Genomic DNA, 17,541 nt, shown 5'->3' on the forward strand with positions numbered 1-17,541 from the left:
GCAGGTCCAGAGAAGAGCAACAAGGCTGGTGAAGGGACTCGAGCACAAGTCCTATGAGGAGAAGCTGAGGGAGCTGGAGTTGTTCAGCCTGGAGAAGAGGAGGCTCAGGGGAGACCTCATCACTCTCTACAACTACCTGAAAGGAGGTTGTAGCCAGGTGGGGGTTGGTCTCTTCTCCCAGGCAACCAGCAATAGGACAAGAGGGCACGATCTTAATTCCACCAGGGGAAGTTTAGGTTGGATATTAAGGAGAAACTTTTTAGAGAGAGAGTAATCAGCCATTGGAATGGGCTGCCCAGGGAGGTGGTGGATTCTCCGTCCCTGGAGGTTTTTAAGATGAGACTGGATGTGGCACTTAGTGCCATGGTCTGGGAACCACGGCAGTGTTGGATCAAGGGTTGGGCTTGATGATCTTGGAGGTCCTTTCCAACCCAGTTGATTCTGTGATTCTATGATTCTAATGCTCTGTGGGCCTCAGTGATGTGCCTCTGTGTTTTGATTTTTGATTTAAGGTGGGTGTTTGTGTTTTGAAGTCATTAAATTAATTAAACATATCATATGAACTGGGCTCTATTTCCTTAGCAGACCAAAACTCTAATTGAGACTCTTAACAGTTCAGTAATATTGTGCAATTTAGGGTTTTGTCTTGTTTTGAAGAAAATAAACCTGACATCTGATCTAGGATTCATCTTTCTTTAATTCTTATCCCTTGCAGTGCAGTTTGCTGGCAACCAAGTCATTGCTGCTCTTGAGTAAAGTTACAGTGATTGTAATGCTGTGAACTCCAAATCACCTAAAGCACAAGGCAGGGGTGAAAAGAGGTAGAGAATGACAGAATGCTGAATGCCTTTTCAATTTAGCTCCTCACTAGTAAAAAACCACCCCAAACCTGTTACTGTATCAACAATAGCCTGAGGAGCAAGGATGGATATGTATCAGCTAATTTATTTTAGCTTAAACTTTAAACTTGATCTGTTTGAAGCAGACTATGATAATGGAGCTGATAGGTGCATCATTATGCAATAATGTAAAAATTTGCTTTTGTGTCTCAAGCGTAGACTTCTCACTAGTGAATGCTTTCTGACATAGTGCTGGTTCCTGCAGTCAACTGGAGGATGCTGGGCAGGGAGGCAGCTGGCATTGGTGTATTGGACCTCACTGTCTCATACAGGATTATAGACACTTTGCAGATGGGTTGCACACTGGGGCTATGCATAATACAGTTATATCAGTAAGTGTTACCTGTGTCTCCCTAGTTTTACTGCCTATGACCTGCTCCAAACAGGAGGGTTTACAATTGGTAGTGCAGTGTCTGAAAGATAAGTAGCATGGTTTGTTAGAGCATGGTACTAATAACACCATGGTTGTGGGTTTGATCCCTGCATGGACCATTCACTTGATGGACTTGATGATCTTTGTGTGGCTCCTTCCAACTCAAAATATTCTGTGATTCTGTGAAATATGGCTTCATAAGTCCTTAGTTTGCTTTTGTGGCAGACAGCATAGATAAGTTTTTGACTGTAATTCCTAGGTGTTGCTATTCAGTTTCTAGAAACCTATGTTCCTTGTTTAAATAAATGCTGTTATGCCAGCTTGAGGAATAAAGAACTACTGCCTGTTGCACTGAGAAAGGCAAAGCTGTGTAATGCTGCAGCACAGTGTTATGGTTTGCCTTTAAAATGCTATAAATATTCCTTTCCCCTTGCTGCTTATGAAAGAGGTGACTGCATCAAGACCTGCTCTCCTTGAGGAGAGCTTTCCTCTTGCATCCAGCCTGGCTTGCATACAAAGAGAATCAAGGCAATTAGTCATTCACTGACTTATGAATGGCGCTTGTTTAAAGAATTGTCAAAAAAATAGTTAAAACAGGCTGAAGGAAAGGGTATTAGTATATTGAGCTAACTTGAACATCACTTAGCAGATGGAAAGGGTATGGCTTGCTTCACAGAATAAAGCAATCTGCTGTGTTTTGGTAAGTATGCAAATGAGAGAACAAATAAGTAAGTTCACTCTGTCAAGCCTGATGCAAAATGCTGTGAATATGCTTTAGTCATGATAACTTGAATTTGAGCAAACTAAACTAGAGAAATGACCTGGATAAATCCGAAGTATATCATACTGTCTCATGCTCAACCATTCCATAGATGTGCCTGTGTGTAAATCTGCTTCAAGGAAGTAAATTACTTATCCAGGTCATGAAAGGTCAAAATATAACACTGAACAGGATGTTGAAGACGTAGACTAATGCAGTTCCCGGTAAAAGAGACAATCTTTTGGACCCTGAGGCCTGGCAAGTGGAGGCAGGTGCCCAGAATATCAACCTCATGCACACATAACTGGAGGACTTCCACACATGCTGCCAGAGATGCCAATAATGTAGCATGATACTTTGAATAAGCAGCCTCAAATATTCCTGCCACTGCTCCAGCAAAACTATTATTTTTGCAAATAGAAAGAGTTGGAAAATTGCTTTTTCTGAAGCAGACAGAAACAGTTTCTAGAACAGCTGCACTAGTGTTAGAGCTTTATCAGTTCAGGTACCAGCATCCTCAGATACCTGCAGTATGACTATTTCAAGCGCCAGCTTCTCCGCTAAAGCAGAGACCTAAGAGGAGATGTATGATTAGGAGTTAACTTTAGGTGCAGTGTTGCCAAGTATCTTTGGCTCCTTCAGCAAGTATTAGACACATTAGGGAGACTTAAGTTTCACACATTTGAAGTTGTTATTCCTATTTTGTCCAAAAGAGGAAGTCAGTGTGTTTGTTCAGGTATAAATGAGAATGGAGTCATCTGTTTCTGCCTGGAAAATAGTCATGCAGACTAGCCTCCCTGCATAGCACACACCCAGTGAGCCTGATTTCAAGCCATACAACTTGAATACAGTCTGTGGACAACCAGAAGGCATCAGACCCAAGAGCAAAATCTCAACATGAGACCTTCAGTGATGGCAGAAGTCTCCTTGCATCTGGCCTGCCACAATCTAATATCTTAACTTTTTTCTCCTAATCAGGCCTGATCCTGGAGTCAAGGTTGAATTGAGGGCGGAATCTAGTAATATTTCAGCATGGGAATTCTCAGGAAAGTACAGAAACCTCAGTATGATGTCAGTTTCCTCATGTGGGAATCTGAAATTGCTTTAGTGCTTGGCCCCTGGGGTTGAAACTCAGTAAAGCTGTTAGGCTGGCAGCTTGCTCTACAGAAGAGGACCAAGTAGTTCTGTTTTGGTGTTAGGTTTTATATAGCTGCTGGTAGCTGTCTTTTCTGTGATGAGGTGGCAGACAAATGCAAAAGCTGAATGAAAATGGACAGGTTATAGAAGAAATACTTGGATGGCTCAGGATGCCACTATTTCCAACTCACTATCTTTTGCTGGATGCTACATCTCATGCAGCTGCTGCAATGATGGTATTTTCTGTAGCGTTATGAGAAGTCAAACTGACAATCAAAGTAATGGAAGTGAACCTGGCAGCTGTTACCCTAATGTAGGTGAGTGCTCCTGTAATCTGCTTGTTTGCCTGAGCTCTGAGGGTATTGACCTGAAGTTTTGGGAAAAAATTGTCAAAGTAACATAGCTGTGTCTTAATGGTCTATACTAAGGAGTTCAGAAGTCTAGCCCTGTCTGGAAATGCTCTTGTTTTGCCATTATCAGCCTGGAACATAAAGCTGAGGCAGGAAAAAACCTCTCTGTCAAACCATGGGCACTACAGGACTCACCTGTGCACCTACTGGCCCTGTGCTGGTGGGACTGTGCTTGGTTGCGCAACCAGGGAAGGAACCAGCTTCAGGAGTGTGCAGGTGGCCTCTGTCCAACAGAAACTTTTTATTCAACTTTCAGCCTTGTTCCCAGTGTTCCCAGCTTTCTGTCCCCAGCAAGCTCTCCACACAAAAGCATTAACAGCTACCTTGTATGAAGCTGGATATTTCCTGGTTCAAGAGCACTGACAATGAATGTTTCTACCCAGAGCAAGAGTGGTTGTTGCATGGTTCAGACTGAGCAGAACGATTAACTGGACAATACCACGGACTGTCCCTGCAGTAAAACCCACTGCAAGAAAGAAATAATCTTCTTTAAATCCAGAATGTATGTCCTGGTTCCAGCCCAGATCATCAGGAGGGGGCATGGCCAAGACATGGTGTTATTCAATACCACCTTATGTCATTGCCAGGGGTGGGGAAAAGGGACTCTCCCTTCAGAAAAGAACGGCATTCCTTTCTGGTCCCGGGAAAGCGGGGAAAGCATGGCAGGCCATTGTTTTTCATTGTCCAGGGCTTGGTGAGTATTTTGCATTTAAATCACCCTCTCTTTGTACACTTTTGTTATTAGTATTGTTGCTCTTACTGTTTTCTTATCTCATTGCTGTTTCCAGTAGTTTGTTCTTATCTGAACCCATGATTATGCCACCAGACAGGTGTGACACTGGTCATTGCTGCTTTCTCTTTTGCTCTAAGAAAGTGGGGTTTATGTTAAAGCTGATGTTTGTTTAACCAGCCATGGTGGGACTGGCTCCAGGCATTGCCACAGTCCCTGGGAAGCTTGTCCAGGATCCAGGCTGAGCCAAACCTTTTCTCTGTCCAGATTTTTTCAGGGGAGGCTTAGGTTAGACATTAGAAAGAAATTCTTTACAGAGAGAGTGATCAGACATTGGAATGGGCTGCCCAGGGAGGTGGTGGATTCACCTGGAGGTATTTAAGAAGAGTCTGGATGTGGCACTTAGTGCCATGGTCTAGTTGACAAGGTGGTTTTGGGTCATAGGTTGGACTCGATGATCTCAGAGGTCTTTTCCAACCTAGTTGATTCTGTGATTCTGTGATTTTTCACCTTTTGTGCCTCCAATTCTCAAGCCCATCTCTGGAGTAGAAAGTGGCAGGGGGAGCAAGCGAGTGGCATCTGGTTCCCTTGAGAGATGGCCCAGTCAACAGGAATGTGAATTTATGAGATCATAGGAGCTTGGATGCAAACCAGCTTAACAGGGTTGTAGTGAATCCCTCCCTTATCATTCAGCTCAACTCTGGCTTCATGTCTATTGTTAGTCCATATTTCAGATCTAAGGAACAGAAATAGTAATTTGTGGGTGAAAGCCCTATCTTTAAAGGTGCAATTGTAACTTTGACTTTCATATCGCCGGCTTACTGCTTTGGTTGGGGTTGAGTGACTTAACAACAGTCTCAACTTTATGAACATAGCTACACAGACAGTCTTGGCCAGCAGCCAAGCCCCACGCAGCCACTCACTCACTCCCATACCAGTGGCATGGGGGAGAGAATCGGAACGGTAAAAGCAAGAAAACTCGTGGGTTGAGATAAAGACAGGTTAATAGGGAAAGCAAAAGCCATGCACACAAGCAAAGCAAAACAAAGAATTCATTTGCCACTTCCCATGGGCAGACAGGTGTTCAGCCATCTCCAGGAGAGCAGGGCCCCATCATGTGCAATGGTGACTTGTGAAGACAAATGGCATCACTCCAAATGTGTCCCCCCCCTTCCTCCTTCTTCCCCCAGCTTATATACTGAGCATGATGTCATATGGTCTGGAATATCCCTTTGGTCACTTGGGGTCAGCTGACCCATCTATGTCCCCTCCCAAGACTACTTACTGGCAAGTATTGTGAGAAGCAGAAAAGGCCTTGATGCTGTGCAAGCCCTGCTCAGCAATAACAAAAAACATCTCTATACTATCAATGCTGTGTTCAGCACAAATCCAAAACATACTAGCCCATACTATCCACTGTGAAGAAAATGAACTCTATCCCAGCCAAAACCAGCATAACAGAGAAATATTTAATAACAACTTGCTGCTCAAAGAAGTTTTGGTAAAAGAAAAAACCTAATTTATACCAGAGGAGTCTTCCATTGGAAGTGATAGCTTTTAGCAATGCCCCAGATAACTAAATTAGGAAGTGTGTACAAGATATGATTTAGTGTGAAACAAGAATGGGCTCCTGCCTGTAAAACCAGTCTCTGATTGTGTAAGTTAACCTTGCTTCTTGCTAAATCACCAGGTTAGTGCCCAGCTCTGGCACAAGAAATTACTTTGGACCTAAGTCATAATAGCTGGAGCTGAAATAGCAATGTTGGTCCTACATTCATTTTTACTTTGTCAAATAGTCAACAACACAGTGTGGCTAGCTATAATGCTGCTTTGCAGGTTCTGAAGCTGCACGATATCAGGGCACTTTAAACCTACCTCATTGATGTGAGAAACAGGCTAGTACTTACTGAATGTGTTTTCTGGCACATAATATCTAATACTGAATGCACTAATCCAGGCTTAATGTGGAAGAGGAGAATCCATTAGATGAATTGTATAAATGCTTGATGCACTCAAAGCAGTAAAGGGAATTTTATGGGATTAGATATTAACACTTAACCTAGTAGTGACCTGTAGTTCCTGTTCTTGTTGGCTTTCTTGCATGTTAAATGTGTGGTGTAGTTTAGCAGCATGTTGTCAGGAGCCATCATTAGGCATGCAGCTACAGGAAGTGACTATGTGCATAGCGAGGAGCCTGGTTATGCCTGTTACAAAGAAAGATGAGGAGGCTTTGTGCTGTCTGCAAGCACTGTAACTCTTACCAGAGCAGAGTGGGTGATCTGTAGGAGACCTTGGTGGTACCTGCACGTAGAGTCAGTAGGAGCTTATCTGTGGACTGGCTGTAGCAGATCATTACAAAAAAAGCACAAAATACTTTAAAACCTCAAATGCTTCCTTCTTACCTGAACTTTAATATAGTTTTCAAAGGATGCTCAGTTTCACCAATGCTGTGTTTTCATAGGGCTTGCATTAAGCTTGTGATGTTTTAAAATGATAATTATATTTAACTGATGCTTCCAGAAATGCTGAGCAGCTGCAGTTTTTGTTGGCAGCTGTAAAAGCTGCTTGTGTTCCTGATTTCCCCAAATCAGGTCAGTTGTGATGGTGGTGGCTTTCCAGGAAATGTGTGCTCTTCTCCCTGTGACCTCTCTGCAGTGGGCAGATAGGATGGATTTACCATTCCTACTCTTACTGCCTAAAAATCGTGGATGTAGGTTTTGTAAGCTTGAGAAGAGTAGAAGAAATCAGTGTTGAACTATAGAAGTGTTATATACAGCTAGGCTGGAATAAGTACTGAATTTCTAAACAGCTGAAGCTAGGAAGGAGTTCCTGCCTGCATTAGTGCTCCCTGCTGAGAGGGAGATGATATTAATACGTAAGTGTCAAGTCACTGTAGTAGTTATTCATAGTGACTGAATTGGGACTTAATTAGGTGGTTGGTAGAAACATTTAGGTTTGTATTTTCAGTCAAATAGCATGGTATCTAGTAAGACTTTTATTTTTCTGACATATATAGATTTCACTATGGCTTTTCCCTATCCAAATAATAATAATAATAATAATAATGGCCAGTCTTCGCGAACGAAGATTTGGGGAAAGGTCTTTTTACCTTTCCAGCCTGCGCAAGGGATTTTTTAGGTGAGACACAGCTTGTGCTGAACTGAGCCCACCCTTTAATCCTAAGGTTCATCTGCCGGGGCCAAGCAAGCTTGGACAATGGCAGTGAGGTCCTCAGGACGTAGGTTTGTTTAGAGTGACCTTCTCTTAGATGGATGGACTCACAGGGTTAACGAGCTCCATCTGCCCAGGGGACCAGGAATCGAACCTGGGTCGCAGCAGTGAGAGTCCTGCATGCTAACCACTAGGCCACCAGGGGTCCCCAAATAGAAGAAAAATAACAAACCTGAAGTGCAGGCACTAATGAGGATGCCAGGGAGTAAGGCAGTAAAATAGGAAACAAAGTGACTGTGCTAGTAGCAATATTCTTGAAATATGTGTCATGGTGTAACTTAAAAGCTGAAGTTCTTGTGCGGTAGCTGTAAATGCCTATAAAGGGCTGAATCTTCTGCCTGGATGGTCTACTGAGTATAACATCAGGGGAGTTTATTCTTTTTCTAGGGACTATAAGCATGACTAGTTATAAACTGGGAAAGGGGGGAATGGGTTGATGACTGTCATCTCTACCTCCCTGGCTATTGAGTATGTTCAGTGGTGTCAAAGAGCTATGGTGAGCAGGCAACTAAAATCAGGACACTGAAATAAGATTTCTTCAGTTTAAGCTCAGCTAGAGGAGTCAAACATATGGTGAATGCAGTAATGGTTGGGTACTTGTAGATGGGGAAATGAGTTGCATGTTTAGTCCTAAATTAGTTTGTCTGACTGTAACTGATCTAACAACAAACTGCTCTAAAACTCTGCCACTCTCTAGTACCTAGCAACCTGGCTGAATTAAGCTCAGATAGCTGATTGGCCTTACATCAGTGAAATTGTAGGCTGTAAACCTTTCTGTGAGCTACTGCTTTATTTAAAAAAAAAAAAGTTTATTGCCTAATTTGGTCTTTTTGTCTCAACATAGAGTCAGTATCATGAGCAGGCATGTACAGACTGTAAAGCCATGTGAGCTGCTGAATTTGTTTCATAAAGGTGAACAGAAAAACCTTTTCCTGGCTAGCTGGCACTCTGGCCTCATAAAATTTGGGTTGCAAGGCAAAAGCATACACTGATCTAAGTAAAATGGTAACCAGGTTCTCAATGGCTCTTTAATCCATTCTGTTTGCCTGCTTCTGTTTCTGGAAATAAAACTTCCTATAGCTTGTCCTGTTGAACAATGTCAGTGCCCTGCATCCAAGTTGCATGGTTAGGTGCTTAAGTGGAAGAGGACGACCCAGGATTCTGCTCTCATTGTATGTGACCTGCTTTTGGGGTTTTTTTTTGTATTGTCAGTTGCGTGTGAGCCCAGCTGTAGTGCAGGTGCCAGGAAATGCTTCTCTGGAGATGCCATATTAGACTGGTGGGACTTTCTTGGTGGGTTGAGCAGTGCCAAGGGAAGGATCTGTGCTCCACAGTGCAGAAAGTGGTGTGTGAGTCCTCCTTTGAGGGGAACATTTTTGACATTAACCAGTCCAGATTTGGCCTTCTTTCCTATTGGCTGGCTTTTCTGACTGCTGTGAATGTCAGGATGGCACAGAGAAACTAATAGTCAGTGCTGGGATTTCTGCAGTCTTCCCACAACAAACTTGGCTCTGGGAGTCCTACCCCACAGATGGCTACTGACCTCAGAGGCCCTGGAAGGTAATGTTTGATGTCATTGCCCATCAATATTTGGTTCATCAAGTTATGCTGATTTATTAAACAAACAGATGGTATTCAGACTTGGGAAATGCTTGTGGCAAGAAATTAAGTAACTATTAGGAACACAGGTAGATGGACCAGTTTAACAAGCGCAAGAAAGGCAAATAACCCCAACCCTTTGGATCTCAATTGGGCATGTATTTAATAATTTTTTTTTTTTTCACACAGAGAAAGAGTAATTGAAAACCTTTGCACTGGCAAATGTAGAACAGGTCCTTTCACCTTAGTAAGTGTTTTTAGCCTGCATCTGAACCTAGCAAGAAAACAATTATATCTTGAGTTCTAGCTTTTCAAATCTATTTTACCTTGTTGAACAACAGTTGTTGGATAGTACTGCTTGAATTAGGACTTGGTAAATGCCTTATTGTCGCTGTTGAGACGGCCAAAGCGACACAGAATCATCTTCTTCCAAAGCAGAGACAGAATAGAAGGAATCTTTATTGTAACAGGTTGCAGACATTTACAGACCTTAACACAACATACACGTTAACCTATAATTGGTGCTTTTATGTACACATACATCAGGATTGGCTGCCAAATAGCAAAGTCATGGTGATACAGCATCTACTTAGTCATGATGATCTGGCTAAAGCACAGTCACGGTGACTTGCAGAAAGTCCAGGATTTCCGTTTTTGTAATTCCTGTCTTCCATCTTCTTACTTCCTTCCAACAGACCTGTTGATAACCCCAACAATTCCCCCTTTTTTTGTATTTATGCCACACCACGTCATATCACAAAGTGCAGGGCATCTTCGTGAAAGTCCCTTCCTCAGGGGATTCAAACTCCTCTCGAGTCAGAACGTTTAGGGCAGCTCTCAGTTCAGTCTTTGCCCCAAGTGTTCTACCAGAGCTCCTTTGTTCTGTCTCAGCTGCCAACATGGCAGCAGCGGGGGGGCAAGGCCACTTCCCCCGCATTCCTTCTGCCCATCCTGATCCAACTTCAGAACGTCTCTGAGCTTCTTAGCTCCTCTCTCCGGTGCTGCTGCATTTCAGGACTCCCTTCAAATGGAAGTCCACCCCTTCCTTCTAAGAGGGGTCTCCAAGGGTTTTGGGAAAGTAATTCAGTCTTACCCCAAAACAGTCTCTGCTGAGTTTTCTCTGCTCTGTTGCCAGCTCTCCCTCCTGCAGGACATCTCTGCATCTCTCAGCCTGGCTATGTGCCATCTAGCTGCTTGCTATCTCTTTTGGCTCTTGGCCACAGTTCTCTGTTCAGTACTGCTCCGCCACCGCTTTCAGTGTCTCTGGCTGTCCACTCACAGCAAGGAAACTTCCCCCAGCTCTTAGCTACAGTACTTGGCCCAGTTTAACACTGTTCCAGGTTCCTGCAGCCTCCAGCTGGGGCTGGGGGGCCTTGGCCCCCAGCGGGGCTCCTGACCCCTCTCTCCTCGTGGCTCAGACCATGGCTGCCTCTCTTCCAGCTACGTCATCTCCCTTCTTTTCCGATCTGTTATAATATGTTGATTTCAAAGGAGCGAAATGTAGCTTCTGATTGGACCCTAAACCAAGAACACCACCCCCTCGGGGGTTACCACTTTTCTAACTCCAGGGGAAAACACTTTTTACCCCAAGACACCACCTCAGTCATTCTTCACTCACACACAACCGGAATTTCCATTATACTTCCACACTTCAATTACACATTTTATATTTCAGGTAGTTATTGGCTACGTACTTTCCAGTTTGTCATTTTTGGTAGTCACGTTTAACAACTGTACCTGGTTTGAAGAGGAATTATTATAAGAAATATAAGGCCTAACAAACTTAAATGAGATCTATTCTGAGTTAGCATCTGTTTATGCGCATACATAGTCTCTTTCCCTCTTTTTTAGTATTTAAAATATTCATTTGATGTGTAAAATGCTTTTTGATAACAACTTGTTCCATGAGTGAGTTAGAAATTTCTGCATATTTGTATCTTGCAGTAATTTGATTTTTCTATGTAGCACAATAAAAACAATGTCATTTGAGCTAAAAGAACATAAGAAAGTAATGCTTGTACACTTTTAATTTCTAACTGAAATGCACTTGTTTCACAACCTAAATTCCATTGCTATGACTATTATCTGTTATTGATTCAAAGCATTATTGCAACAGAAAACACACCATGTATCTTTATGTTTCCAGACAAATTCACCCGTATTTGTCATTTCTAGCTACATCTCAAAGGTGCACTAAATCTACAGTTTTATGGTTTTAGTTGCATGCTTTGCCTATATGCACGCTGAGAATATAAGAGAACCAAACTGACATTAGGAATATTCTATGGCAGCTCTGTCATGTTCTGCTAGTTAAAGAACTTGTCAAAAAATTGAGGTAATGATAGTGGTCACACCACTCAGCTGAGAATAGCTCAAAATTCTTGGAAGTTTTCAGAAATTCAAGTACACAAACACTAGCTGCAATTCGTTAGAAATGCCAGATAAATTAGGTTGGCTGCATTTATTAGTCTATTAGCTGGTGGTCACACAGCTCCTTGTAAATCCTTTTTCTCACTCGGGGCATATCTTTTTGGGAGAACTGAAAAGGCTGATCTAAGGCGAGGCACTTGCAGTACTGGAGCACAAAAACTCCACAGTCGCTGTTATTTTTTTGTGGAATGCACTTTGTCACAGCAGTCTGCCAACCCTGAAGGAAGTCGGGGCGATTCTTCTCCTTTGCTTCAGTCAGCAAATACTTTTGAATGTTCTCTACGCAAAAGTTAAAATGAATGCCTTGGGAATCATAAAATGAAATAATTCGACTGGGGATGTTCACAGCAATGAGGGACCAGTGGACTTCCAGGTGAATAGGAATTAACAAGAGTCTTTTTGAATAAGTCCACCTTTTTAGTCCATCGTTTTACCCCATTATATCCTTTGGTTAGGAACTGTAATGAAAAAAGCTGTTAAAGAAATGAACCTTTTCAGGGACTGCATCCATTACAAGTTCACCATACATGTTAATTATCTGGTCATTCAGCCAGTTCTGGCCTTCCAGTGTAGCTAAATCACCCATATCTAGCATGCGCTTATTATAGAAGACTCGGAAATTGCAAGTGGAGGGTTTTGGATGTTTTTCTCGATATTTCATGATTTCCCTGGTGATAAAAGGTTTTCTATGAGAGAAATCTTCATTAAAGACTTCTTTTAATCTTCCCATGACATCTTTTTCATAGAGTGGTATTAAACTGCCATATTTCTTCATAACTTCATCTAGGAGTTCACAAAGCCATGTTGTCAACTGCTCATCAGCCATCCGGGAAGTTTTCTGATTGTCCCTTTTGCCTCCCTTCCGAGTTCCTGATTTCAGTCTTGTGCTTTCTAGTGAAGGCTCCTTGAGAGAACTTTTACAGTAAGGGTGATCTATTAATTTTGAATTAAAAATGTCCAAGGAGCCCTCTACTTTCATTTGGCTAGAGCTGTCCTCATTTTGTGTCGGCTCCATGGATAAGGGTCCATTTGCATGATTGGATTAAATATAGTTTCATCTCTTTTACCCTTCTGTTATCAAGTCACAGCTTGGGATTTGAACAGCATTTCTAATGTAAGGATTCACAGTAATTCATAGGGCAGATTTCTGTCTCTCTGGATGCAAAAAAATGAAATTGGAGAATAGTCATGTCCTTTCAGACTTAAGCAGTGTCATCCAGCCTTCAGGTTGCTTTAAACCAGGATCTTGCTTATAGGAGCATACCAGGGGATCAGGAATGCTTCTTGGCAAAGCAGCAACAGCTCTGGTCTAAGGTTGTTACTCGATAACAGGGACACACCTCTGCTGCTTAGCACAGAGACTAGAACAAATGCAGTTTAAGACAATTTTAGATATTTTCAAAATTACGCATATTTGTATTTTATAGAATCTGAGCAAGGTAGAATTTGTCTTTTGAATTCTCAAAACTTTTCTAGTAATCTCTAAAGACTTGTCTGTAAAACACAGAAGCAACGAAAGGGTGTTTGCATGGCTGTCTGCACGGGGGGGGGGAAAGGAGGGGGAAGGTCAGCACAGCTGTGGCTGACACCACCCTCACTCTGCTCTGGTGGAAAGTTGGTCCCCCCACACACTTTGGAATTTCTTATCGCAGGCAGCGGGATGGGTTTTTAGACTTCAAAGAAAATCTGTCAGTAGTCACTATAAAAACTTTAAAAACTCTACTTCTTTATTACGTTTATGCATGTTCTCACTCCCCCCCCCTTTGATTGCAAAGAAAGATAATTTCTTTCTCTAATCAAAAGGTTTCAAAGTTACAGTTTCTATAAAGCAGGAAGGTTTTATTCCCTCCCTAGCTCCGAGAAATTGGTATTTTAAACTTTTCGTGGATTCGGCTGGGGGCAGTTTGAGCTCTTGCTTGGTTGCTAAGCAACAAACTGTCTCTACTGTGTGAATACACTTTATTTCTCTTCCTGATAAGGCTGAATTTTGCAAAGGAGGGTTTTTTACCTTTCTTTTTCTTTTTTCTCCTAGCAAAAACTTTGGTCGCTTCTCCACACACACACACACACACACACACACACACACGGTAACATTAGTAACACTGTGAGCTCACAACGACACATTGGACAGACAATAGAGTTAACATAAGAGTTAGTAGAAATATCAGAAGGCAACTTTTCTAGCTTGTCCCCCCCCCACCGCTTGTAGGTGGCAGGGATCATCTTCTTCAGGCTTTCACTACATTAAACTTAATCTGTGAGAACTTTTTAAAACTATTGCATAGCTTATGTGTCTTGCCCCACATACATTATGAAACTGAAACGGCCAACTAGCACATGAACAAATAGGTAACTCAGGCTGCGAAAAAGAAAGAAAAGAAGGTGAGTGCCGACTCTTAAGTCCGATGGCTCGTACAATGATGGACTCTGCTCTCTTGTTCTCCGTCTGGCCCCCGCTCTCTAGTTTATTTCTGCCCCTCTCCATTCGCCTGTACGTCTCAATTTGAATTTCTCTCCTTAGTTATTTTCTCGGCAGAGTCATGTGGTGGAAAAACTGTTTTTTCTGCAGCGGCGGCAATGGAGGGGAGGGGCCCCTCCTTCTTTTCTGCCTCCGGGAGTGAATTGTTAGGTTTTTCTACATTTTCTGGTTTGGAGGCATGGTTCAAAGACAGTTCGCTACACTTTCAGTACACCGGCAACCTGCTTATCTTCCTGGGTAGCTGTGTCTCAGAGTTTGGTTCTTATGTGAATTATTGCATAGATTGCTGCCTCTTGCATGCTTCTAAATCTTTCAAAGTCTCACAGAGCAAGTGCCAGGCAGACACACTAAATGCAACTAATGTAGTAGCTTCAACACCTTGTTTTCAGCACCATAACAGCATATGTTGTAAATCAAAATCATTAACCTTGACACTCCTACGATTAAGGAGGGTTTTCCATGTAGATAAAACTACATTTTCGTCTTTAGTTATATGCTGTCCCACTGTACAATTTTTAGTCCCAATGGCTCGCCCCGATAGTTTACCTAAACGAGGTGTTAATAAATCTCAGGTCCGGACCAGGCAGAAACTCCACTGCTCTCAAAGCTACGTCAGGCGCCATCTCCCTCGTGCGTCGACCCACGAGTCCCTCTCTCTCTAGGACAGAAATCACTGCTCCCTCTCTCTCTAGGAGAGAAATCCCTTCAAACTCTCTCTCGGAGATAAATCTTCTTCGGCGCAGCAATCGCGTCGGAGTCACCATGTCGCTGTTAAGTTGAGACGGTCAAAGCAACACAGAATCATCTTCTTCCAAAGCAGGGACAGGATAGAAGGAATCTTTATTGTAACAGGTTACAGACATTTATAGACCTTAACACAACATACATGTTAACCTATAATTGGTGCTTTTATGTACACATACATCAGGATTGGCTGCCAAATAGCAAAGTCATGGTGATACAGCATCTGCTTAGTCATGATGATCTGGCTAAAGCACAGTCACGGTGACTTGCAGAAAGTCCAGGATTTCCGTTTTTGTAATTCCTGTCTTCCATCTTCTTACTTCCTTCCGACAGACCTGTTGATAACCCTGACACCTTATGGCTTGTTTTCTGAGTGTTGCCAGCCCAGGTAAAGCCTGGTGTTTAGAGTTTTCTTGTTCAGTTAGTGTTTTGCTCGTAAGAAATTGTGTAGAGTTATACTATGGGTCCACATGGGCACTGATATATAAAAAAAAATATTTAATGGACTTAATGGAAATTTTTTTCAGTGTTTTCACTGCAATGGTTGCTTGTTGATCTCTTTGTTCTGTTTCATAATTAAAATATTTTGCTTTATTTTCCAGGCTCACATTAAATTTCCTATTGACTATCCATATTCACCACCTACCTTCAGATTCCTGACCAAAATGTGGCACCCCAACATTTATGAGGTAAAGTGTTTTTTAAGCTAATTAATTTTTTTCTCAGGTATGTGCGAAAGTTTCCTATGTCCTTAAACTTCTGGAACATCTCTAGCCATAACTAAAGCAGTTAGCTGTTTGTGTTTAAATGTCAGCTTCATGGTTGCAGAGTTAAATCTAAATATTGTAGGAAATGCTGTTTCTGTAGACAGGGATGGAGCCTTTCTCATACCTGCAAGTGCAGCAAGCAGCTCCAGCTGAAGCATTATGTCGCGAGTGTTGGCAGTTTTAGGGGATTCTTGGATCCCCTAAGCTGGTGTATGGGGTCTTGCTCTACTGTGATACTTAGACTAGTTGTTGTTTTTATGACTTTCAAGTACATTTTTAATTTGAGTATATCCTACAAAACTGTGTGATGAGACAAGAAATGTTGGGAAACAATCTCCTGCAGCAGTCAGCCTATTATGAAGGGGTTTGGACTTGGGGTGCTCCAACTGCAGGAAGAACCAGAGCTGGAGTCCAGCTTTAGGAAGAGTCATGCACAGCCTGGTCACCCTGGGACCAGAAGCTTCAGGAGGAGTCATGCACAACCTGGTCACCCTGGGACCAGAGTGAACCTTTGAATTTAATGTCTGCTAGTCAATTTGAAGTGGCCCTTAGTCTAGTGCATGTGTGAGTGATGCTCACAGGGTAACACTGGGCTATCAAGTCCATGATTGGATCATGGTACAACTACATAGCAGGTTCAGAAGGAGAATGATTTTATATAAATGTTTCTTAGAAAGCAGCACTCCCTAGCTTGAAAGCATTTTCTTCATGATGCTGAGCATGGGCTGCTTAGAGAGATTTAAAGTAAAATTGTCATGGACCAAAGCACTAGGGGAAGTGCTGCCATGAGGATATATCTGGTGCATCTCAGCATGGTGTGGTGTTCTGCTGATTGACTAGCTCAGGGGCTGATAGTGGCCCAGCTGTGTTAATATGGCAGTGCTCAGGCTAACCTCTGCTGCTGCTGGGGTATAGGATACGTTGCCCTGCATCTGGTGTGAATGGACTATGTTGTGTTTCTTGCTGGACTTTCATCTGTCAAGTGACCTTTAAGGTTTATACTGGCACGTGGTTGAGTTGAGCTGTTATGTTAAAACTCATGTGAGCAGCAGCTTGAGACAGAGTTTAATAGTGCTGCTGCAAAGACTGTGAAAAGCAGCATTTCATTTCATACAAATAGTTCAAAATTAAAAAATTTCATGGCTGTATTTGAAAATTGAAGACCTGTTTTGGCTCAAAACTCAATCTTTTAATGGAGGCCAGTCAAATCCCTGCTAAACTTTTGGATGTCCTAGCCAAGTGTCAGCCTGCTAGGACTACTGCTTGAATAGTTTGAGGAGCTAAAGGCCTTTCAGAAATGTTCCATTTGGTGCAGCTCTGTCACCTTATCACAGGTCTTCCTATGAGAGGTTCTGCAGGCTTTCTTTGTGTCCACTTCAAACTAGGAATGTACATGGGGAAAGGCTCGCCCCTTGACTACAGTGATCCCTAAAATCTTGTGCTGATCTCATCAGGCCCCATGACACCTTTACCCATCCAGACTCTGATGCAGTGCTGCCCTGCTTGAATTCCCAATTACGTAACATTGATTGTTGCAAGAGGGAAACTTCTCACATTCTTGGTTCCCTCTATTACTTTGTATTGCTGAATATCTGCTTGTCCACATGCTGCTGACCTGATCATATGAGGAAATTCCCCTGAGTGCAGCGATGGCCTCTCCTGGCCACCATCTCCCAGGAGATGGTTAAAGGAGAAACTGGGTAAACTCATGGAAATTATGAATAAAACCAGAATAGGCTGTGAAACATAATCTAACATTAGTAAGGTTAACTTCACATTAAAAAGATATTAGGTTATACAAGATTGTCATGGCTAGGCTTTGCGAACGAAGATTTAGGAAGGCTCTATCCACATTTGTTGCAAGCACACTGGTGGCTAATGAGGCCAATACGAGATAGACATATCCGATTGCAAAGGGCACAACAGAAAGACTCCTTAGGTGGTATATTCTGCAAGACACGGTTCTTTCTGCGTTGTCTTTT

The 17,541-nt window shown here is 42.5% G+C and overlaps 1 protein-coding gene across 1 annotated transcript in view; it reads left to right on the top strand.

Annotated features, from left to right (window-relative positions):
• The window catches only part of LOC113960654 (ubiquitin-conjugating enzyme E2 R2), a 108,428-nt gene that overhangs the window by 65,648 nt on the left and 25,239 nt on the right, over positions 1-17,541 (top strand). The window contains exon 2 of the mRNA XM_027670324.1: positions 15,395-15,481. Within this exon, the coding sequence (XP_027526125.1) occupies positions 15,395-15,481 (87 nt within the window). The remainder of the gene's footprint in view (positions 1-15,394; positions 15,482-17,541) is intronic.

Source organism: Neopelma chrysocephalum, unplaced genomic scaffold (assembly GCF_003984885.1).
Source record: "Neopelma chrysocephalum unplaced genomic scaffold, ASM398488v2 Primary Assembly neopelma1_96827, whole genome shotgun sequence".
Lineage (NCBI taxonomy): Eukaryota > Metazoa > Chordata > Aves > Passeriformes > Pipridae > Neopelma > Neopelma chrysocephalum.